The following is a 22,438-nucleotide window of genomic DNA, read 5'->3' as shown; positions in this document are numbered from 1 at the left end:
ATGCTCCCTCCGCCTCCTCTAGCTACAGGGGTGGGGGCTCCCCCTGGGTCCTGGGGCCCAGTGAGCATGGGGCTCCAGGGTTAAGATTGTCTTACCTGGTGGGGGAGGGGTTAGATAGGCTGTTTTGTTCCAGCCTTATCCCCAGCCCCTATCGGCCCCTCCCTGCCTCCCTCAGACCACCCTCCTGAGCACAGAGCTTCTCCCCGCCTGGCTGAGCTGGCTCTGGGATGAGTCAGCCAGGCCCCGTCATGGCAGCGTATTGTCCTTGCCTCTTAGTTCCTGGTGCAGCGGTTCGAGATCGCCAAGTACTGCAGCTCTGACCAAGTGGAGATCTTCTCCAGCCTGCTGCAGCGCTCCATGTCCCTGAACATCGGCGGGGCCAAGGGGAGCATGAACCGACACGTGGCAGCCATTGGGCCTCGCTTCAAGTGAGGGGCTCTCCTCTTGTAGGGGGGCTGAGCTGCTTGTGCTGCGGGCCCTCTCCCTGGGGCTTTCCCCTGGTTGGTCATTTATTCACCAGGAACTGACTGAGCTCCCAGTATGTGCACAAATGACCTGTCCCAGTGCACCCTTCAGGGCTGGGGAAGTCGGCCATTGTTCTGTCCACAGCAGGGGAGTATCCAGGAAGCTGATCCACTCATTGACCTGGGGCAGCCAGATGTTGGGCAGCCTTTCTAAATTGGTTGGGGGTGGGTGGCAGCAAAGTGGTGTCACCATTCTGGTGACATAGTGGTGAATGAAAAGTAGCATGTGGTATCCTGACTGGTGTGGCTCAGTTGGTTGGGCATCATCCCGTACACCAAGTGTTGCGGATTCGATGCCAGATACGGGCACATGCCTGGGTTGCAGGCTCAATCCCCAGTAGGGGACAAGCAGGAGGCAGCCAATCAGTGTTTCATTTTCACATCAGTGTTTTTCTCTCTCTCCATCCCTCTCTCTCTAAAAGTCAATTTTTTTTTAATTTAAAAAAAAAAATAGGTGGTGTGATAAGGTCAGGCCAGGGAGCCGGCAGTGACTTGGTCAGGTCATTTCTGATCGTGCCAACTACATGCTAAGTCCTGTGCAAAACACCAGACATATGAGGGGAGGGCGCATAATCCCCTTTGGGATATGTGGCCTGGTGGGGGGCCTCAAGCCAGGTGCTATGACCCGGGTTGCTCTAAACATAGCAGGAAAGGCCAGCCTGATGTGGGGAGGAGAGGTCTGAGCTGGACCTGCAGGTGCTGGGTGGTCAGATGGAGGGAAGGTGCAGAGCCAGATGGCAGGGGCCTGGCAGATACCACCTGGGGTATGCCACTTCCCTGCCTACCTCTTCCTGCTGCCCACCAGTGATGCCAGCTCTCTCTGCCCCTCCCATGAGCTCCAGACCCGAGTTCCTGCAGCCCACTGGGTGCTGCTTAGGCTGTGCTTCTCAAGCCACTCCGAGGAAAGGCCAGTTCTTTTTTCCCTGATTTTAAAATTGTCACCGACCTATACTTTCATAAGATGCAATGAGAATGAGCTGCTAGAAAAGGTCCCACATAGCAGTGTGGAATTGCAATAGAAATGATTAGGTGCTTCCTCTCTGTTCCTGTATTTGACCTTGTCACAGACCAGCACTGTCTGTAGACACGTTCAGGAGCCCTGACCTGGCAGAACCCGGTCCTTCGGCAATTACTTTTTTTTTTTAACTTGAATTAATTGTTCTGCCCTCAGAGTACCTGTAAGTGACTGCATCTTAGGGAGTAGGTGTTTTTATTAATGCTGACCTGAGAGTATGTTTACAGATTTTAGAGAGAGAGGAACATCGATGTGAGAGAGAAACATGGATCAGTTGCCTTCTGGACACATCCTGACAAGGGATTGAACCTACAATCTATGTATGTTCTCTGACTGGGAATCGAACCCACAACCTTTTGGTGTACAGGACGACACCCGAAACAACTGGCCAGGGCTCAGGGAGTAGCTTGCAGATAGTTTGTTAAACTGAAGCTTATGGCCAAGACAGATTAACACATTATTAATTGTATCTCAACAAAAGTGAAGGTTTAAGAAGAACCTTTCCTGGGACATTTTGGGTACAACAAACCTGTGAACTATAATCACCTGACTGATGCCGCCGTCCTGGCAGCCTAGAGCTGTCATTTGGAGACGTGCCCTAAGCGCAAGAGCCCAGTGGTTTGCAGGGTGGACCCGGACCCCACAGAGGTTTGGTCCAGGCTGCGTAGCTTTGACTTGGCCCCTGGTTCTCTCTTAGACTGCTGACCCTGGGGCTGTCTCTCCTGCACGCTGATGTAGTTCCAAATGCAACCATTCGCAACGTGCTCCGGGAGAAGATCTATTCGACTGCCTTTGACTACTTCAGGTACTCCCCGCACTGTGCTGTGCAGTGTCCAGTGACAGCCCAGCTCCAGACACTGCCTCTGGTTGTCCCAGGTCCCCAGAGGTCATCACGGGAGAAAACGGTTTGCCTGGTTATGCCACCAACCTCATTCAGCAACCCTGACACCCCTGGATTTGATTATCCCAGCCCTGTGCTGTGTTTCCATGTGTGTACTTAGCCTCCCTATGAGATGAACAATAATTCAGCTCAATTGACTTAAGAGATTAAGTGCATCCTTTTAACTTTCCAATTACCATGAATGGTTATTGTACGAAGAATTGCAAATACCTGCCTCCTGGGGCTTTGCAAGTATGGGTGTTGTTACATGGAAACAGCTGTGGTTGCACAACCTGCCACAAGTACACCATTCTGCCGAGAGCTGGAGACATTGCTGAGGATAGTGGTTGAGGTGGTCGTGAGAGGGCTAGAGAGCGTCACACTTTCCCGTGGGGGTAGGATAGTTTTCCTGATCAGGAGCTCTGGGCTAACCTCTCATCATTCAGGTGTCACTGGTGTCGCCTCTCACTGCGTTATAATGTGCTGCCTTCTAGTCCCTGACTCCAGGCACTCAACCCTTGTCCTCTTGTGGTTGTTTGAAGTTGTCCCCCGAAGTTTCCTACTCAAGGAGAAAAGAGGCTGCGTGAAGACATAAGCATAATGATTAAATTTTGGACGGCTATGTTCTCAGATAAGAAGTACCTGACTGCCAGCCAGTTGGTTCCCCCAGGTGAGGGCTGTTCTGAGCAGTGCAGCTGCTCACGGGTGGTGGGGCTGAGGTGTGGGGTAGGGGCAGTGCAGGACAGAGGTGTGCAGTGGGCAGCCCTGAAGGAGCCAGGTCAGAAGAGCACTTAGGGCCCAGCTGAGGCCTGGCCTTGGCCGTGCTGCACAGTCACCAAAGGCCTGAAGCCTGCCTGGCCACCACTTCTCCAGCCCCAACTGAGGGGCAGAACCAACAGATGCCATCAGCGTCACTTCTCCTAGCACCAGCTCGGTTTACAAGCACCTGCTGCATATCTAACAGCCCATATTGGTAGAAAACAATCAAATCGACAGGTGCTTTCAACAGGAGGGGATTATGGGAGCATCCCTCAAGGAGAGGCACTTGGCCCCCTGGAGTTGGGGAGCTAGGGACAGTTTTCTGGGAGAGGTAACATGTGAGCTGAGTTTCTGAGAATGAATAGGAGCTAGGCAGGGTGGGTGCGGGTGAGGGGTAAGGAAAAGGAGCAGCAAACCTCCAGAAGAAAACCACGTTCTTGTTCTCGAAGCATGGAGCCGATTACACACCATAAACTAGATGAGTAGAGTCTCTGCAGCCAGACCCACAGCTGACAACCTGACTGCCAGGGAAAGGAAAGCAAAAGGAAAAAGTAGGCACAGTGATTTCCTAAGTCAGCTTCCTGGCTCCACTCAGAACCAGGCAAACAGCCCTTATCATCTGCCCCCCAGGTCCCCTCGTGTACAACACAGGGCTGGAGATCAGATAACTGCCGTCATTTATCAAGACGACTACCATATTTATTTTATTCTATCTTAAAGGCTAGGGGAAAGATAGAAATTTTAGTAAGCTTTTCATCTAGAACTTCTCAGATGTCTGGGTTAGTTCTGCAAAGCTGTCATCAGCCGTGTGTCCCCCTGCTCTTCCACTGATTGCCTTATCTCTGGTGAAAATTCAGACGCCTCATTCTAGAAGCAACAATGTCTTTGCCCACAGACAATCAAGACACCCGGAGCAATCTGGATATAGCTGTCGGCTCCCGCCAACAGGCCACGCAAGGCTGGATCAACACCTACCCCCTGTCCAGCGGCATGTCGACCATCTCCAAGAAGTCAGGTCAGTTGAAGGTTTGCTGACAGGTTCCTCAGGTCTGAGAGTCACATCCTGCCAGCTCAGATGGTGGACAGAGCGCTTAAAGACAGCTTCCCCTGGGTTCTGGAAACAAAGGGTGGGCCGGTGACCTCCAGTGAACACATGCGTGCTCCTCTTTGCTCCCCAGGCATGTCCAAGAAGACCAACCGGGGCTCCCAGCTGCACAAATACTACATGAAGCGCAGAACGCTGCTGCTGTCCCTGCTGGTAAGGCACCGCCCACCGTGTGCCCACAGCACCAGGGAGGAGAGGGGAGCAGAGCAGCATGTGGGCACATGCGGAAAGCGCATCAGTGTCTGTCTCATCTCACCAGGCCACCGAGATTGAACGTCTCACCACGTGGTACAACCCACTGTCAGCCCCAGAGCTGGAGCTGGACCAGGCCGGGGAGAACAGTGTGGCCAACTGGAGGTCCAAGTATACCAGCCTGAGTGAGAAGCAGTGGAAAGATAATGTGAACCTTGCCTGGAGCATCTCTCCTTACCTGGCCGTGCAGCTGCCAGCCAGGTGGGCCCCCATCACACCTGTTTGACAAGGGCTTTGCCAGAGGAAGGCAGCCTTAGTGCGGAGAAATGTGACATGTCATCATCAGGGACCGTTGGGGAAGCAATATTAGCAGGCTGGTCCTCTACCCTGGACATTCACCTAGTCCTATGCAGTGGTCACACAGCATAGACTCCTGCCTAGGGTACCCCAGCACCTGGAGCCCCAGGAAGTCACATCAGCACATTCAGGCCCGTCTTATCCGAGGAGGAAAGGAAGTGCATGGAGGCTACCACTTCAGGGAGTCGACCTGGGAAGGGTTTGGGTTTGTTCCTGGATGTTGACTCCCAGTGGCAGGCTCCCCAGAGGAGGCAGCCAGCAGCAGAGGGAATGTGAACTCTCCCAGGGAAGCTCTCACAAGGACAGGGCTCTTAGACTGAGAGGGACTTCCACGGCCCTCACACTCAATCCCACCAGAGGGATTATGTTCCCCCCATGTGGATGCTTTCCCGTTAGCCCATACTTGCTTACTGACCGCTTCCTCCTCCTGGTTCGAATTCAGTCCTCTGGACCAGGACCACAGCCTGACAGTGTTTATAGAAAGTCTGTCTTGTGTTAACCTGAAAACTTCCACCCGCCCTGCCCTCCCACTTGCTAAGATGCCTTCTGGCCAGTGGATGGGTCCCTTTGGGGGCCAGGGCCAGGGGGTGTTCTGAAGGCAAGGACAGTAAAGGGAGGCATCCTTTGAATGGTGAGATAGGATAATTCCTGTTGGAGATAGTTCTGGCATTTTATCATAGCCGATCATAATGCTGCTCATTGTAAACACTTGTGTTTGGAGTTACCAGTGTGTCAGTAGCTATAGCTGGGATTGATCTGCATCCATGCAGTTCAGGGTTCCCTTGGCTCCTCTTCTGCTGGTGAGACCATCCCATCCATCCCTCTGTGGCCGTAGGTTTAAGAACACAGAAGCCATTGGCAGTGAAGTGACCCGTCTGGTTCGGTTGGACCCAGGAGCCGTTAGTGACATTCCTGAAGCTATCAAGGTAATCTATAATAATAAAAGCGTAATATGCTAATTAGACCAGACGTCCTTCCGGATGACCTTCCAGATGAAGCCGGGGCTGCAAGGGAAGCCCGGGTCCCGGGTGCCAGAGGGAAGCCGGTGCCGGCAGCCAGGGGAAGGAAGGCCTACTCTTGCATGAATTTTGTTCATCGAGCCTCTAGTGTAGTATGTGCTGGTGGGTGGGTTCAAAATGCACAAAAACAGAATGGTCTCCAGAAAAGCCTGGAAACCAGAAATATGACAGAAACCTTGTGACCTCAGTGATATAATGATTTTTCTAGTTTCCTGTGTTTTCCACTCCTCCTATGAAGCATTTATGTTATTGAATGTGCTTCACCCTAGTTGAAATTGTGCTGTTGTACATAACTGTCAGAAGCCTTTACCACTTTGTTTTAAATGCTTTATAATCATCACTTTTCGGGCCATCCTTGTGATGTGGGTTGGAGTTGAGTATTTCCAGATGGGCCCCAGGGACTGGCCAACCATCTCCCTGTTTCCTTCCCAGTTCCTGGTCACCTGGCACACCATCGACGCCGATGCACCTGAGCTCAGCCATGTGCTGTGCTGGGCGCCCGCGGACCCGCCCACGGGGCTCTCCTACTTCTCCAGCATGTACCCACCGCATCCTCTCACGGCACAGTATGGGGTGAAAGTCCTGCGGTCCTTCCCACCGGTAAGCTCAGCCCTTGGCCTCAGTGGGACTCCCCAACAGTGTTCAGGTGAGAGATGAGAGACAGGCTTTATTTCAAACCCAGATGTAGGCCTGATTAAACATTGGTCTATCTTAGCACACCCTATATAATGAAAGCCTAATATGCAAATCAACCGGATGCGGAATGACCAATAGAACGACTGGTCGCTATGACATGCACTGACCACCAGGGGGCAGACGCTCAATGCAGGAACTGCCCCCAGCTTGCAGGCCTCAGGCCATCCAAGGTGGGCGCCAGAAGGGGACCCACCTGCAACCCCCTCACCCCACCCCCGCTGCCGATTGCCCGTCGATCACCCTGCAAAGGGAGGTGACTGGTGATGGCGGTGGCGGCAGGGGCGAGGCTGGTGAGCAGGCGGCGCCAAGCTGGCCAAGGTGGGTGCCAGTGGGGCCCCCCAATCGCCCCACAGATTGGCCCTGATTGCCAGCCAGGCCTAGGAATCCTACCCATGCACGAATTTTGTGCATTGGGCCTCTAATGTCTTTATATTTCTGTTTAGAAGTAGTCATAGAAGATAGATTTCGTTCTAATTCAGATGTGTTTCCTAGTTATATTTCTTTTTAAGTGTCTGAGTTAAAAACAAAGTTTACTTGAATTGGTTCCAGTTGTAGCCATACAGGCTCATGGCCCAATGACCCCACATGACAGGCACAGTGACAGGGATTTGGTAGAATGTTCTGGAGTCTGAATGAATGCAGCTCCAGCCCACAGGCCTGCTGTAACCTCGGCCCTTATCCCCAGGTAGGCCCCCAGCAGTGAACACAGGTGGGCCTTCTCCCCTTGTAGGCATGGGAGCCTTGTTCCTCTTGCTTTTTCTCACTGACAGTGTGTTTTGAGCCATTGGCCATTTTCCTTGCTGTCCTCTGGGCTTTCCCAGGTTCTCAGTCCTGCTGTGGTCTCCAGCGAGGACAGTATCCTGGAGGCTGAGTGACCGCACGCCAGTCCCAGGTTGGGCGGGGGGATCCTGGGGCGTCCATCCATGTTGAATTGTTCTCACCTTTCCTAGCGGTGAGGATTGCCCTCCCTCTCTGAGTCATGATCACTTCTCCTCATTTGCAGGACGCCATCCTGTTCTACATCCCCCAGATTGTGCAGGCCCTCAGGTATGACAAGGTAAGGCTGTGCCTATGCATGCTGTTCTCTTCACCCTGAGAGCTGTGCGGGCCGCTGGGGAGGGAGCCCTTGGCAACAAGGACATGCCGTCCAGCCTTCACGCCCAGCCTGGTGATCAGGTGTGTTCCCAACCTGCCTTGGGAGCAGGACCACCACCTGTGACCACTGTCCCCAAGCTCCTTTCACACCCATCCCCGCCATGGTTGTCACCAGTGTCCATGGCCAGGAGGCCCCACTCACCCTGAGGCCTGTCTCACTCTGCAGTGTGAGCAAGTTCTGGAAGTTCTCAGCCTGGCCTGGGTGCCCACTCGTTGGATGCGGGTCTCAGCAGGTTCCCCGACTCCCTTGTCTCGTCAGTGGGAAGCGGTGAAGATGAGATGAGATGATGTATTCGTTTGCAAGGGCTGCCGTAGCCAAGTGCTGCAGACAGGGGTCCTAAACAGCAGATGTATTTTCTCACAGTTCTGGAGGCTAGAAACCGGAGACCGAGGTGTCAGCCGGGTTGTTTCTTCTGAGGCCTCTCTCCTTGGCTGGTAGAAGGCTGTCTTCTCCCTGTGTCCTCACATGGTTGTCCCTCTGTGTGTCTCTTCTGATGAGGACACCAGTCAGATTGGATTAGAGCCTATCCTACTTACCTCTTTTGAACTTAACCCCTCCTTAAAGACCCATCCTAAATACAGTCACATTCTGAAGCACGGGGGGGAATACAGTGCAGCCCGTAACAGCGCACATGTACATAAGCTGTCTGGCACAGAAAACCACCATGTGGGTGACCACAGCCCAGAGCCCACATGGTCCATGCATCAGGTCAGCGCCCATGTCTGAGGACAGCAGCAGCACCTGCTTCTCCGACACTGCCAGTCCTGCTCCCCAATGCCCTGTGCCAGCCTCACTTTCCCCACTGCATCCCGCTGAGCCCTGTGGCACCAGCCCACAGTGTGTAACTCCCACTGCTCCCATCTCCATAGCAGCTGTGAGCATAGTGGCTGGTGTCCTGAGGCTTTCTTCCCCGTAGATTGGCAGGATGCTTCCTCTCATTCCAGAGTCCAAAGTGCTTCTAGGATCACAGCCAACCTCTCCTGATAGACTGAGTCTTGCCTTAGCTTACAGATGAGTTTTAGTACCCAGCCTACTCATTCCTCATACTTGACAACAGCAAAAATTGGTGGCAGAGCCACAGTTCTTAGAATCCAGGGGAAGGAACAGAGGAGACAAAAGCTAACTCATGCCTGTATTGCAGACCCACCACCTGGGGGCCCCATCCAGCCCACTGGCCAGCCAGCCAGAACTTGACCTGGTCAGTGGGCTATGCTCACTGCAGACCCAAGAGCTGAGCTTGCTCACTGCTGGAAACCATGGAGTCTGCTCCTGCTCTGGGTAACAGTCTCTCCTGGAGAGAGGCTCCAAGCCTGGGCTGACGTGACCTTGCTGTCCTGCAGATGGGCTACGTGCGGGAGTATATTCTGTGGGCAGCATCCAAATCCCAGCTCCTGGCGCACCAGTTCATCTGGAACATGAAGACGAACATCTATCTAGATGAAGAGGGGCACCAGAAAGACCGTGAGTCTTCTGTCCTCTTCCCTCAGGTTTCCCCCATCTTTAAACCCCACCCCCCCCAGCTGCCCCAGCCTGTAGCCCCTCTAACTTCCCATCCTTTGGCTGAAACACCGCACCTTCAACACACAGTGGGAGCAGGTCCCCACCCACCATGAAGCCTTTGCTAGCCCACCCTGCAGATCCCCTGCCTGCCCCATGGCCCTGCCCCCCCCCCCCCCCCCCCCAGGCACTGGTGAGACCCTCCTGCTCGGGCTGAGCTGCTGCTCCCTGTGCTTGACCCAGTGACCCCATGTGAGAACCAGGGCAGCGGTTCTCAGAGACTTTAATCGTCCTCACATCCTTAAAACTGACTGGGTTCAACAACTTGGGTTTACATGGGGTTAGTCGGAGCAGAGCCATGAGAGCAGCGCCAGGAGGCGCCAGTGAGCACCCGCACCCTTGGCCCCACTGCCTGTGCACAGCCTCACAGGAGTCAACACACTGAGGCAGGCAAACGCCTCTGGTGTGATGCTGACTGTGGGGTTCACTGAGAGCTTATCGGGGACCCCCAGGTGTCCTCAGACCTCACACTGATGAGGGCGGGTCTAGGTGCCGGGGAATATCCAGACTGTGCGTCCAGCAAACATGCAGGTTCCTCGGGGCGTTTCTGTGGCTCAGCTGCAGGCTCGCCCTCTCACTTTCTCTGTCAGCCGACATCGGTGACCTCCTGGAGCAGTTGGTGGAGGAGATCACAGGCTCCTTGTCGGGCCCAGCCAAGGACTTCTACCAGCGGGAATTCGACTTCTTCAACAAGATCACCAACGTGTCGGCCATCATCAAGTAAGCACACTCCTGCCTCCTGCTCCTGGGATTGCTGGGTGGTGTGAGTCAACAGGTGGGTGGCAGTCTCTGCTCTGACAGTATAGCAACAGGCACAGCCAGGCGAGCTTCAGAAAACATCTTAGTTTCACTCCAGATACTGTCCACAGTCAAGGCCACTCTGCTCTCTCCTAGTTCAGAAGGAGCCCAGTTAGGAAAGCCAGACTCCTTCGTGCGCCCACTGTTAATGACTCCCCTCGTGAGGAATGCGGGGCAGGAACTCTGTGCTCCTGGAGGAACTGAGCCCAGGAGGACCTCCAGGAGGAGCTAGAGCCAGGAAGTGACAAACTGAGAGGGTGGCCGGACAGGGGGGCCCTGGGACCCCCAAAGTCCTACAGGCCAGTTCCCACAGGAGACACAGCATGTCTGCCTTCTTCACAGGCCCTACCCTAAAGGAGACGAGAGGAAGAAGGCCTGTCTGGCGGCTCTGTCTGAAGTGAAAGTACAGCCTGGTGAGCAGGAGGCTGGGAGATGGGCCTCCTCCTGCAGGGATCGGGGCACTGCCCTCCCCGAGGGGTGCGGGCGGGGCGAGGGGGCATGAGACCAGCAATGGGGCTGCCTCCAGCCTGGGCCCTGGGTGCCCCGAGTGCCCCTCCCAGAGTCTGCCCCTGCCGAGCTGGGAGCTGCTTCTCAGTGACTGTTTTCTTTTCCTTGCTGCCTGTGGTTTTTCTAAAGGCCAGTCACTGTCCTCAGCAGCTATTCTAGAAGGTTCCTGAACTCCAATATAACAGGAGCAGTGCAGGCCACACAGACAGAGGGAATGGGGTGGGAATGGGGCATCAGGTGTGTGAGGATCTGTCAGGATGGGGGTGCCCATGTGCCTGGTGCCTGTAGCTGTTGTCAGGGAATTTGAGTCCAGTGGTCAAACCTGTGCTTTTTCAAGTCAAGGTGCAAATCCAGGCTTGACTCCAGAGCTCTCCATTTTTTTTCTATTTTTTTTATTTCAGAGAGGAAGGGAGAGGGAGAGAGAGAAACATCAGTGATGAGAGAGAATCATTGATCGGCTGCCTCCTGCACGCCCCCTACTGGGGATCAAGCCCGCAACCCAGGCCTGTGCCCTGACTGGGAATCAAACTGTGACTTCCTGGTTCATAGATTGATGCTCAACCACTGAGCCACACCGGCCGGGACCCAACTCTCCATTTTTAACCACTGGTATAGATTGGTACAGATTTATCAAAACGCTGAGGGTCCTATGCAGACATTCACACCAGCTGGCCTCAGCAAGGTTGCCCTATGGGGCCCCAATTTAGCTCTTTCCTTGGCTTGTTCTGTTGAGCTCCTGCCCTACTCGGCACGTACAACAGCTCAGCTTCTCAAGTCCACAGGGGCCTCCATTTCCCTCATCAGTGAGTCCCCTGCTCCCCACAGACTGTGCTGCTGGGGCTTCTCCTGGAGGCACTGGGGAGCCAGTGGGCTCTAGAGCAGAGGAGTCGAGATCGCATCTGTGAGAGAGGCTAGAGCTGGCAGATAGAGAAGGGTGAGAGGAGGGACAGGACCTTGTGGTCCTGGTTTGCCCCTTTCCCCCGGTAGGACAGCCCATCTGCAGCCCACAGCAAGGCCTCACTTTGCTAAAGAGACCCAGTCTTTCCTGTTCCAGGGCCCCTCCTTGAAGCCCACCTCCCGGAGCTCTCCCATCGCCCAGGGGGTCGGGGAGCACTCCCCCAGGGAAACTGCCAGTTCCTGGCCAAGAACGGGTTTCTCTTGTCCTCCTACCTGACACGTGTGCGGAGTGGGGAGCTACTGTTAGTGGGCTGAGTCCAAGAACTCAGGTGAGCTGGGCAGGGCAGAAAGCTCCTGTGTGGGTCCTCTGAGAGCGGGCCCCGCGCCAGCACGGGGCAGCACGCATTCCCTGCCTGTCAGCTTAATATTTAACCAACGTGCCATGTGGCCCGGCACAGGGAGAAGACAGGCTGAGGGCTCAGTGCGTCCTCTTGGAGAAGCGTCTCCCAGAAGGGGGTGGCTCCTTTGTTAGATACCAGGAAGGACAGGGAGAGATCACAGAGCTGGAGGACAGACCGCCATGGAATGAGCGTTATCAGCGCACAGAGGAGGACTGGAGGCCCTGGGTGCCCGCCCGTCTGCAGGGCGACTCTGCACGAGAGCTGTGTGTGGCAGCGGGCTGTGTGCCTGCGTTGTCACACTCGGACGCCCTGTGACTTGTCCTCTCTCCCTGCAGGCTGCTACCTGCCCAGCAACCCTGAGGCCATCGTGCTGGACATCGACTACAAGTCGGGGACACCCATGCAGAGGTGAAGGCCGCCTCCCTCAGCCTCGCCTGCCTGGGCTTCCCGTCGGCTGTGTCACTGTGCACTTCTTTCTGTTGTCTTGCAGCGCTGCCAAAGCTCCGTATCTGGCTAAATTTAAGGTGAAACGATGTGGAGTTAGTGAACTTGAAAAAGAAGGTCAGTGGAGAATTTCTGTGTTCTGGGATCTAAGTATATTCCCTTGCTAATGCCACTTTCTTTAAAAATATTTTTTTGTTAATAAATTTTTATTGCCGCCCCTAAGAGGAAGGAAGAGGAAGAGGGAGAGAGAGATAGAAACCAATCAACTAACTACTACTGCACACCCCCTACTGGGGATCGAGCCCATAACCCAGACTTGTGCCCTGACAGGGAGTTGAACTGGTGACCTCTTGGTGCACGGTCAATACTCAAGCACTGAGCCACACCAGCCGAGCTAATGCCACTTCTTCAGCATGTTTAGTTTACCAGCGCCCATGAGAGATAATGGCCGTCCACCCATTCATAGTGTGGCCTCTTATTTGGGGATGGCACAGAGCTCATGTGCAGTGACAGAGACCCCTAAAGGTTGGCCCCAAAGTCAGTCCAAGGGATCTCTTCTAGAGACAAAGTGGCCAAGGCTTTGGGAGGTGCACTCATCTGCTCAGGCTGCCATGCAGGTGACCAGACTTGTAGCTGCATCCCTCCAACCTCTGCCTCTGTCCTCACCTGGCTTTCTCCGTGTGTGCCGTGTCCAAGTTCCCCTCTTCTGATACAGGGCCCACGCTAATCTTTTGTGGCCTCGTTCACTCGTTTACATGTGCAAAGACTCTTTTTCCAAATAAGTCACATTATGTGGTTTCTGGTGGGCATGAACTTGGAGGGGATGATAGTCAACCCAGTACAGGGGGTGTGGCCCCAGCCAGTGCAAAAATGTGGGTTCCTTGGCCTTACCTGAACCCTGGCCACCAAGTCCTCCCAGGCACCCCAGGGTACAGACACACTCCCCTGCCCCATCTCACATGCCCACCACTGACCCTAGGCACACCTGCAGCGTCACTTCTAGTGAAAAGCAGCTCTGTCTTCAGTTCCATTTAAGTGTAAACGTTTCTAGGAAAAGCCCCCAGGCCCGATGACTCCCCCAGCTGCCTCCAGACTTTGCTGGGCTTCACTGACACGACCCTCCCCCCGCCCCCGGGTTTTGCAGTAACAATCCCACGGTTCCCAGGCTCCTTCGGGCACATGAGCAGGGTGTGCACTGGCACCTTCAGAGGGCCTCTCGCTGCCCTCAGCTAACAGGCAGCCTCTTCACCCACCACACGTAGGTCTGCGGTGCTGCTCAGACGCCGAGGACCAGGGCGGCACACAGGAGGCCGATGGCCAGAAGATCTCCTGGCAGGCGGCCATCTTCAAAGTGGGAGATGACTGCCGACAGGTAGGGGCCAGGCCCGGTCAGGCTTGGGGAGGTGCCTCACAGTCGGACCTCACGCGCACAAACCCAAGCCTGCTTCTGTTGGGTTCAGATGCTGCAGAGCAAACCAGGGCCTTCTCCCAACCAGGCCTTTCCAGGGAACCTCCTGCTCTGCACCCACCAGCTGCCCAAAGGGAGCTGCCCTGAGGTTGGGTGCCTCTTACTTTCACCCCCCACCAGGCAGTGTGGCTCAGCCCGGTGCCTGGTGGTCAATGAGGCCAGGCCCTTCGCTTTCCTGCTCCCCGCAGCCTTCATCCCTCTCACTGGGCAGGGGCCCCAAGAGTCATGTGAGCTGGAGCAGGCTGGCCCTCTACCCTGTGTCTCCTTGGTTCCAGGACATGCTGGCCCTGCAGATCATCGACCTCTTCAAGAACATCTTCCAACTGGTCGGCCTGGACCTCTTTGTCTTCCCCTACCGAGTAGTGGCCACTGCCCCCGGGGTAAGTTCCCGCAGGAGCCCAGGCAGCTGCCTGTAGGCCTTTGGCAAGAGCGGTCAGCTCACAGCCTGGCACCTGGCCTTCCTCCCTAGTGTGGGGTGATAGAGTGCATCCCCGACTGCACCTCTCGGGACCAGCTCGGCCGCCAGACAGACTTCGGCATGTATGACTACTTCACACGCCAGTACGGGGACGAGTCCACCTTGGCCTTCCAGCAGGTGACCAGCAGGCCAGCTCCCAGACTGGGCTTGGGTGTGCTCTCCGCCCTGCCCCTAGGGTGACCCTGCTTCCCCCCGTCCCTGCTTGTCTGAGTCCTCCTACATTTGGGGGTAAAACCAGGGCACCCAGCAATCTTCCTTGGTATTTAAGAAACCCTCGAAATAGACTCCCCAGGAGAAAGCTAATTCATGGGCATGGGAGGGGCCTACTGCCCTGCACCGGGGTCCTGGGCCCGAAGCCGGGAGGTACAGCCCCTAGGGCCACCGTTAGCACAGGCTCTCTCACACAGGCGCGGTACAACTTCATCCGCAGCATGGCCGCCTACAGCCTCCTGCTGTTCCTGCTGCAGATCAAGGACAGGCACAACGGCAACATCATGCTGGACAAGAAGGGCCACATCATCCACATCGGTCAGCCGGCCCCCTGCCTCCCTCCCTCCCTCTCCCTTTAGAGGTGCCGGCGTGCTGGAGCTCCCAGCTGGGGAGGGCAGGGTCAGGGTTCAAGTCCAGTTTTGAGAGTTGAGCTATTGGGCACCGGGGGTGAGAGTAGAAACTGGGGCCATGGGGCGTGGAGAACTCTGGGGTTGGAAACCAGAGCCAAACTCACCCCCCCAGGCGCTGGCCTCTCTGCTATGGCCTGGCTCCCGCCTCTGCTCACTCCTCTCTTCTGCCTGTGCTCCCCTCACCCCTAAGTAAACATGACCTGCGGCCGCTCCTGGGGATGGGCAGCTGGTGGCTCCCGGCCCTGGCTGAAGCACACCCATGTCTCCCTGGCATCTGATCTCATCACAAATTACTTCTTGGGGTTTTGCAGACTTTGGCTTCATGTTTGAAAGCTCGCCAGGCGGCAACCTTGGCTGGGAACCGGACATCAAGCTGACAGATGAGATGGTGATGATCATGGGAGGCAAGATGGAGGCCACGCCTTTCAAGTGGTTCATGGAGATGTGTGTCCGAGGCTACCTGGCCGTGCGGTGAGCCCTGGGGAGGAGTGTGGACAGCCTGGCACCAGTCCCGGGTGCCACTCATGCAGTGCGGCCAGACCCGAAAAGGTCCCTTTGTGAGTGGAGGGACTGAGGCTCAAAGAGAAAGAGGGAGGCGCTGGAGGCCACCTGGTAGCCCAGGGCCTTGCTTTCCCGTCGCCTCTCTCTGCCCACCTGTGCCAGTGTCTTCTGCCCCGGGCGTCAGTCCAGCCACGTCCTACAGCCTCCTGGGCTGGACTTCCCTTGTCAGTGCCTGGAAGGCACCCCACTCGGCACCCCACTCACCCAAGCCCGAGCACCTGCCACCCAGGCCGCATGCCGAGCCGCCCTGTCCTGGTTTCAGTGTCATGTGGCCAAGACCCCAAGGCCGCGTGTGCTGACACCTGGCCTCCAACCAGAGTCTGTCAGAGCTGTCACACCCCCTCGTGCGCACCCCCTTAGAGGAGGGTCAGGCACCCTGCACTGCAGCTGCACTGCCGCCACGGGGCCCAGAAACCACGCTGGGGTCTCGGGCGGGAACCAGAGCACGACTGCTCAGTCTGCTCGGGGGCTGTCCCGCCGGAGGCTGCAGGGCCACCCCACTCACCGGCCTCTGTCTCCCTCCCCAGGCCCTATATGGATGCAGTCGTCTCTCTGGTCACCCTCATGTTGGACACGGGCCTGCCCTGCTTTCGTGGTCAGACAATCAAGCTCTTGAAGTAGGTCCTGGGCGGACACACAGGCCATTTGGGGGAGCACTTTCCCCCCAGGTGGGACCCTCTTGAGAGGGTGTAAATTTGATTCTCATCGAGCTGAGTGCTCTCCTTGGAAACCCAGAGCAGGCAGGGTTCCGGGGTGAGGCACCATTACCAGCCACAGCTGAGGGCACCCCAAGAAGCCCCTTCCTTCATCAGGGTGCAGTGCCATCCCCGCGCCCAGGCTGCAGGGGCGTGGCCTGTGCTAGTCCTCCCTCAGCCGCGGGGCCCCTTAGCCCAGGAGGTGCTGGGAACAGTGTCCCCGCATTAGTCCAGGCCTGGCCCTCAAAACTCCCCAGGAGGGAACATCCCTCGGGCCTGACCCTGCGCCGAACAAATCCCTGGAAGTGCTCAGGTTAGTCCTTGGGCAAGAGCACATCCCGTGGGGAGGGCAGCCTGGAGGGTTGACTCTGGCAACAGCAGCCCTGACACAGCCGCTCTGCCAGGCACAGGTTCAGCCCCAACATGACCGAGCGAGAGGCCGCGAATTTCATCATGAAGATCATTCAGAGCTGCTTCCTCAGTAACAGGCGAGTCCTCCCCTCCTGCCCCACCCACCACACCTCGGTGCTCTCCGGGCGCCTGTTGGGACTGTGCCTGGGCCAGGTGACAAGGAAGCTCGTCTGGGAGACTGTCCCGAACACCCTGAAGTGAGCTCTCGGGGTTACGGGGTGCTGGTGGAGAGGGGCTGGGATGTACTGAGAGGAACTCCCAGCAGGGCCTGAAGGCCAGAAACCATGCCCACCTGAGGCCGAGCCTGTGAGGCCAAGGGAGCCACGGTTGAAAAGGGCCTCGCGGGAGGTGTGCAGGCCCAGCAGGGCCGGGTGAGAAGCATCGGCAGGAGGAGGAGGGTGGGGACGGGCCACAGGCATTCCGTGATAAAACGGTGGAGCTGTGAGGAGTGGGTTAGGATTCTGGGCAGAGCCCAGGGGGTGCAGAGACTGCTGGAACCTGAGAACTGGTGCCCAGTGGGTCCTAACAGGAGCAGAAAGGGTCAGATGGGCGCTGGCTGGGCTGAGACAGCTCAGGAGCAGCGCCATGTGGTCCCGCTGACGAGGGAGCAGAGAAACGGGAAGTAGCTCGAGGTGGGATGGGGAATGACATGAGTCAGCTGAGAGAGGTTTGGAAGGCAATACAAGGAAATACTTCTGATGTTTGTTTTTCTGGTGAAATGAGGTAGGTGGCCAAGCACGGCATCACTCATTTGGGTGCCACATACCAGGAAAGGTCTAGAGGGGCACCTGGCACAGGGGCAGGGCAGCCTGGGCCCCGGGGACCAAGGGCAGGCGTTTGGCTGGGGAAGGGCCACCCACTTGAGCCCACATTTTGGGCCCATTGAGCGAGAGGTGGCCTCAGAGGCCAAGCAGATGGGGGTACAGCGTGGCTCGCACAGCCATGGCTACTGGTGGGGAAGGGATGTCCCAGGCACAGGAGGGGCTGGCAGGAGGCCAGAGGGGCTGCAGTTTTACATTCATACGTCCAGGGAGGAGAGTAGGTGGGACTGAGGTGCAGCTGTTAGGGCGAAACGACATGGAGGGCTCAGGGCACCAGACTGGCAAGGGCTCCTTACAGCCTCCTTTAACTCTCGGCCTTCAGGAGCCGGACCTACGACATGATCCAGTACTATCAGAACGACATCCCCTACTGACGCTGCTGATGGAGCACCAGCTGCTGTGGGCCCCCACCCAAGCCGTTCGCAATCATGGAGCCCTGTGAGCCCTTCGTTGCCCCACCCGCCGTGTGACAGTGAACTGCCAGTAGCCCTGTCATTTCATCCAATGGAGTTATTTTTAGACGAAAGTACACCCTGCAGAGCCTGGCCACCGCTCCTTCCCCTGGCGTGGACCACGTGGCGTGAGACCAAAACAACAGACAATCACCGAGGGCACTTTCTCTGCATGGGTGGTACTTTGTTTGCACTGAACACATTCCCTACCTGTCTTATTTCATAGGTACATGAAGTATTTTCTTGTGTATTAAAAAGTTATATTCAGCTCACTATTTAACCAATGTGAAGAAAATAAAAACCAACGGAAGTGCTGTTTGAATGGATGATCAGGTTCCTTGTTTGGTCCCAAGGGCACATTCAGCTGAACAGTGATTCCTGGGTGTGAAGGGCAGAGTGGGACAGTTTCCTCAGAGACGAGGTGAGTCAGGGCCAGCCAGCTGTGGAGCCCGCACCCACAGGCCTTCCAGGGCCCCTCCCAGCTGGGCTGCCACCCAGAGGTGACTCACCACATGCAGGTGTACTGCGAGGAACCGCGTTTTCCCTAACTGCTCTCCAGCTCCAAAGCTGTCTCCACTCGGGGCTCCTGTGGAGGCCACTGGCTGTCCTGTCCACGTCGCTCCTCAGTGCAGGCATCACTCAGTGTCCTGCTTTGCTCTAGTCTCTTCCTACTTCCCTGTTGTTCATGTTCAAGTGCGCCTTTGTGCCACTAGCTCCCAGCAGCAGCCATCTACTCCCACTCACTATGACCCTCTAATTAGTTCAAGCAGATAAGACCCGAAACAAAAAAATAAGACACAGAACATCTAGAAATAAGTCACTAAAATTAAAAATCCAAACGATTGGTTAAATAGCAGATAAGATATAGGTGAAGAGCAAACTAATCAATGAAACAATGAAATTACAAAATATGAAGCAGAAAGAAAAGGAAAGTTGAATGAGAAGCTCCAGTCAACTTCTAGTGGGATTCCAGAGTTGGTGAAAAATACAAAAAAGAAGCCAATATGTAAGTTAAAAGAAACTTTTTAAAATACTGCATTAAATAGCTGACCTGCACGGCTCAGTGGTTGAGTGTCGACCCATGAACCAAGAGTTCGCTGGTTCAATTCTCAGTCTGGGCACATGCCTGGGTTGTGGGCTCAATCCCAATATATGCAGGAGGCAGCCAACTGATGATTCTCTCTCTTCATTGATGTTTCTCTCCCTCTCCCTTCCTCTCTGAAATCAATAAAAATATATATATTTTTAAAATTACATTAAATAAGTCAGACAAAAGAACCATAGGATTTTACTTATATGTGTGATATAAAACTGAAAGCAACAGCCCTAACTGTGTCGGCCTGCAGACTGAAAGGTCCCAGGTTCGATTCCAGTCAAGGGCATGTACCTGGGTTGCGGCACATCCCCAGGACGAGGTGTGCAGGAGGCAGCTGATCGATGTTTCTCTCTCATCGATGTTTCTAACTCTCTGTCCCTCTCCCTTCCTCTCTGTAAAAAAATCAAATATATTTTTTTTAAAAAACAAAGCAACAAGTGAACAAAACAAAAACTCAGACACAGACAACAGTATGGTAATTAGGGAAAAGGAGGGGTTGTAGTAAAGTGGGTCAAATATACAGTGGGAAACAGAAGCACGAAGAAGCCAGATGAGCCCTGACCGGTTTGGCTCAGTGGATAGAGCGTCAGCCTGAGGACTGAAGGGTGCCAGGTTCGATTCCAGTCAAGGGTTTATGCCCGGATTTCGAGCTTGATCCCCCATGGGGGGTGTGCAGGAGGCAGCCAATCAATGATTCTCATCATTGATGTTTCTATCTCTGAAATCAAATATATATTTTTAAAACCTCTGCAATCAAAATTACACCTATTTTTTGTCGTATCAGCAAAAAATACAACATTATTTTTTGGTGTGCCACAGAATTTTAGTAATTAGTTTATGTGTACCATGAGATGAAAAAGCCTGAAAATCACCGGTCTAAACATCTAAGGAAGAAATAATGCCAATGTTGCATACTCTCAGAAAACAGAGCACGTCCCAATTCATTTTTTATGAAGGTAGCCTAGCCCTGATATGAAAACAAGACAAGAACACTCCAAGAAAACAAAATTATAGAGCAGTATCCCTTTCGTGGACATAGATGATGCCGAAATCTTTAACCAAATTGAACACAATGTGTAAAAAGGACCATCATGACAAATGGGCCTTATCCCAGTAATGCCAGTTTAGCTTAGCATTCAAGAAGTAATCAGTTTGCCCTAACTGGTTTGGCTCAGCGGATAGAGCATCGCCCTGCAGACTGAAGGGTCCCAGGTTCGATGGTTGCAGGCACATCCCCAGTAGGGGGTGTGCAGGAGGCAGCTGATCGATGTTTCTAACTCTCTATCCCTCTCCCTTCCTCTCTGTAAAAAATCAATAAAATATATATTTTTTAAAAAGAAGTAATCAGTTTAATTCACATGAACGAACTAAAGAAGGCACACCATATGATTATTTCAATATGTGCAAAAAAAAAAACCCTGGACAAAATTCAATATCCATTCATAATAAAAACTCCTCCAATAAACATAGGAGGAACCTTCTCAATCTGACAATGGTCGTCTAAGAAAAACAGCTAACATCTGGATGAAATACTTATGGAATAAATGAAAAACTAAAGGCGTTCCCCCTGCAGGAGCAAGACAACAGTACTTGTCACCACTTCCAGTCTGCATTGTGCGGAGTGCTGGGCATTAATGCCAGCAGTAGTTAAGATTGGAAAAGAGAATTGTATTGGCTTCACAGACAATAAAATTCCCTATAGAATCCCAAGGAATAAGGAAGTTCAGCAATATCACAATGAATATACAAAAGTCAGTTGTGCCCCAGCTGGTTTGGCTCAGTGGATAGAGCGTTGGCCTGCAGACTGCAGGGTCCCAGGTTCGATTCCCAGTCAAGGGCACATGCCTGGGTTGGGGGCTCGATCCTCAGTAAGGGGGCATGCAGGAAGCAGCTGATCAATGATTCTCTCTCATCACTGATGCTTCTATCTCTCTCTCTCCCTCTCCCTTCCTCTCTGAAATCAATAAAAATACTTTTAAAAAATCAATTATATTTCTGTATGCTAGCAATGAACAGTTGAAAGATGAATTTTTAAAAATCGATACCGTTTTTTAATAGCATCCAAAAAATATCAAATACCGGTTGGGGGGGGTAAATGTAAAAATGTACAAGATCTCTACATTAAAAAATACAAACTTTGCTGAGGGAAATTTTTTTTAAAGGAGGAACATTGTGTTAGAGGATTGGAAGACATAATTATTCGCAAATTCAGTATCATCAAAATCCCAGACTGACGAGCCGAGTCAAAAGGGTATATGAGAAAATGCAAAAGATCCTCACAACATAAACCCTAGTGAGTCCCGATGTATGAATAGGAAAACAAAATATTTACACCAACTAAAATATTTCAAGTATAAGAATGTCTTTATGACTTTATAGGCAAGAATGGATTTTTTTAGGACACCCTGCACAATTCTTAAATTTGATAAAATTTTAAAATTTGATACACAGGAATTTCATAAATTTAAGCCAAAAAAAAAAAAACCAACTAGGGAGTCCAAATCAACAAGAAAGCAATTGTTTAAAGGCCATAGCAAACACACTTGTGTGTCCGTACAAGGAGATACAAGGAACAATTTCACTACCAAAGAAAATCCATAAATAAAATCAGAGCAGTGTTTGTATCAGACAAGATGAAACGAAGGGTCATCACTTCCTGAACAAAAAGAGCGAAGTGGCGAACACGGACACAGAAGCGGACCCCAGGGAGGACCGCCCGGCTGCCCTGCCTCTCGGAGAACCCGCCAGGAGAGGGATGCGAAACCACCCCCCCCACCCCCCCCCACCCCCCCCCCCCCCCCCCCGGCAGCCGGGGATGCCAATCACCACCCCCCGCCGCCGGGGATGCGAATAACCACCCCCCGCAGCCGGGGATGAGAACCACCCCCCGCCGCCGGTAGAGGAAACAGACGTCCACAGAGACCAGCCTGCCAGCTCCCTCCCGGGTCCCGCCGCCGCCCCAGGCTCGCTCACTGGGGGGACGAGGGGGGTAAGAAGATACAGACCAACTTCCTGCGGGGCCCCGCGCAGCAGCGCGCGCTGTTAGAAAAGGATCTTCCCGCGGGGCGCCCGGAGCCCCTGGGAGCGAGCGCCGAGAGGGGGCGCCCTGCCCAAGCTGGAGGCCCTGGCCCGGGGAGCCCCGGTGCCGCGGGCGCCGAAACGGCCTCTCCAGCCGCAAGGCCCACCTGGAAGGCCCCGCGCCCAGAGTACCAGGTGCTGGAGCCGGCTCCGGGCCCCGAGGAGCTCCTGTCCTGCGTTGTGTCCACATGCTGTCCACATACTCAGTTACGTGTGTCACACACGGTTCACACGGAAGCGTTGGAATGAGTGTTGTTGTCCTCTTCTGGAGGTACTGTTTCGTTTCCTAGGGTTATGTTAGGGTTATAGCTCCCAGAAGTCCATAAGGGATTAGATGCCGTTAAACACGTTTTCGCCTGAAATCCTAAAAAGTCAAGTGAAAATGGAAAATGTGAGGAGTGGATAAGGGGGAAGGTGAGATCTGAGAAATCTCCTTTGCCACTCCCCTGGG

The 22,438-nt window shown here is 54.2% G+C and overlaps 1 protein-coding gene across 4 annotated transcripts in view; it reads left to right on the top strand.

Moving 5' to 3' along the window:
- Nucleotides 1-18,139, top strand: part of PI4KA (phosphatidylinositol 4-kinase alpha) — an 81,987-nt gene extending 63,848 nt beyond the window's left edge. For all 4 annotated transcript variants that reach the window (XM_006099518.3, XM_023763218.1, XM_023763219.1 and 1 more), the window contains 22 exons: nucleotides 277-428; nucleotides 2,237-2,344; nucleotides 2,962-3,089; nucleotides 4,074-4,193; nucleotides 4,357-4,436; nucleotides 4,543-4,736; nucleotides 5,668-5,758; nucleotides 6,284-6,451; nucleotides 7,551-7,604; nucleotides 9,044-9,164; nucleotides 9,851-9,980; nucleotides 10,401-10,471; nucleotides 12,199-12,271; nucleotides 12,354-12,424; nucleotides 13,570-13,679; nucleotides 14,051-14,155; nucleotides 14,245-14,370; nucleotides 14,661-14,781; nucleotides 15,185-15,344; nucleotides 15,962-16,051; nucleotides 16,534-16,617; nucleotides 17,684-18,139. In XM_006099518.3, coding sequence (XP_006099580.1) covers nucleotides 277-428; nucleotides 2,237-2,344; nucleotides 2,962-3,089; nucleotides 4,074-4,193; nucleotides 4,357-4,436; nucleotides 4,543-4,736; nucleotides 5,668-5,758; nucleotides 6,284-6,451; nucleotides 7,551-7,604; nucleotides 9,044-9,164; nucleotides 9,851-9,980; nucleotides 10,401-10,471; nucleotides 12,199-12,271; nucleotides 12,354-12,424; nucleotides 13,570-13,679; nucleotides 14,051-14,155; nucleotides 14,245-14,370; nucleotides 14,661-14,781; nucleotides 15,185-15,344; nucleotides 15,962-16,051; nucleotides 16,534-16,617; nucleotides 17,684-17,735 — 2,409 coding nt within the window. In that variant the 3' untranslated portion in view covers nucleotides 17,736-18,139. The remainder of the gene's footprint in view (nucleotides 1-276; nucleotides 429-2,236; nucleotides 2,345-2,961; nucleotides 3,090-4,073; nucleotides 4,194-4,356; nucleotides 4,437-4,542; nucleotides 4,737-5,667; nucleotides 5,759-6,283; nucleotides 6,452-7,550; nucleotides 7,605-9,043; nucleotides 9,165-9,850; nucleotides 9,981-10,400; nucleotides 10,472-12,198; nucleotides 12,272-12,353; nucleotides 12,425-13,569; nucleotides 13,680-14,050; nucleotides 14,156-14,244; nucleotides 14,371-14,660; nucleotides 14,782-15,184; nucleotides 15,345-15,961; nucleotides 16,052-16,533; nucleotides 16,618-17,683) is intronic.
- Nucleotides 18,140-22,438: the final 4,299 nt, after the last annotated feature.

The sequence above is a fragment of the Myotis lucifugus genome, unplaced genomic scaffold (genome assembly GCF_000147115.1).
Source record: "Myotis lucifugus unplaced genomic scaffold, Myoluc2.0 scaffold_276, whole genome shotgun sequence".
In the NCBI taxonomy this organism is placed as follows: domain Eukaryota; kingdom Metazoa; phylum Chordata; class Mammalia; order Chiroptera; family Vespertilionidae; genus Myotis; species Myotis lucifugus.
The sequence above is the reverse complement of the archived record's forward strand: the minus strand, read 5'-3'. Positions and strand labels throughout refer to the sequence as shown.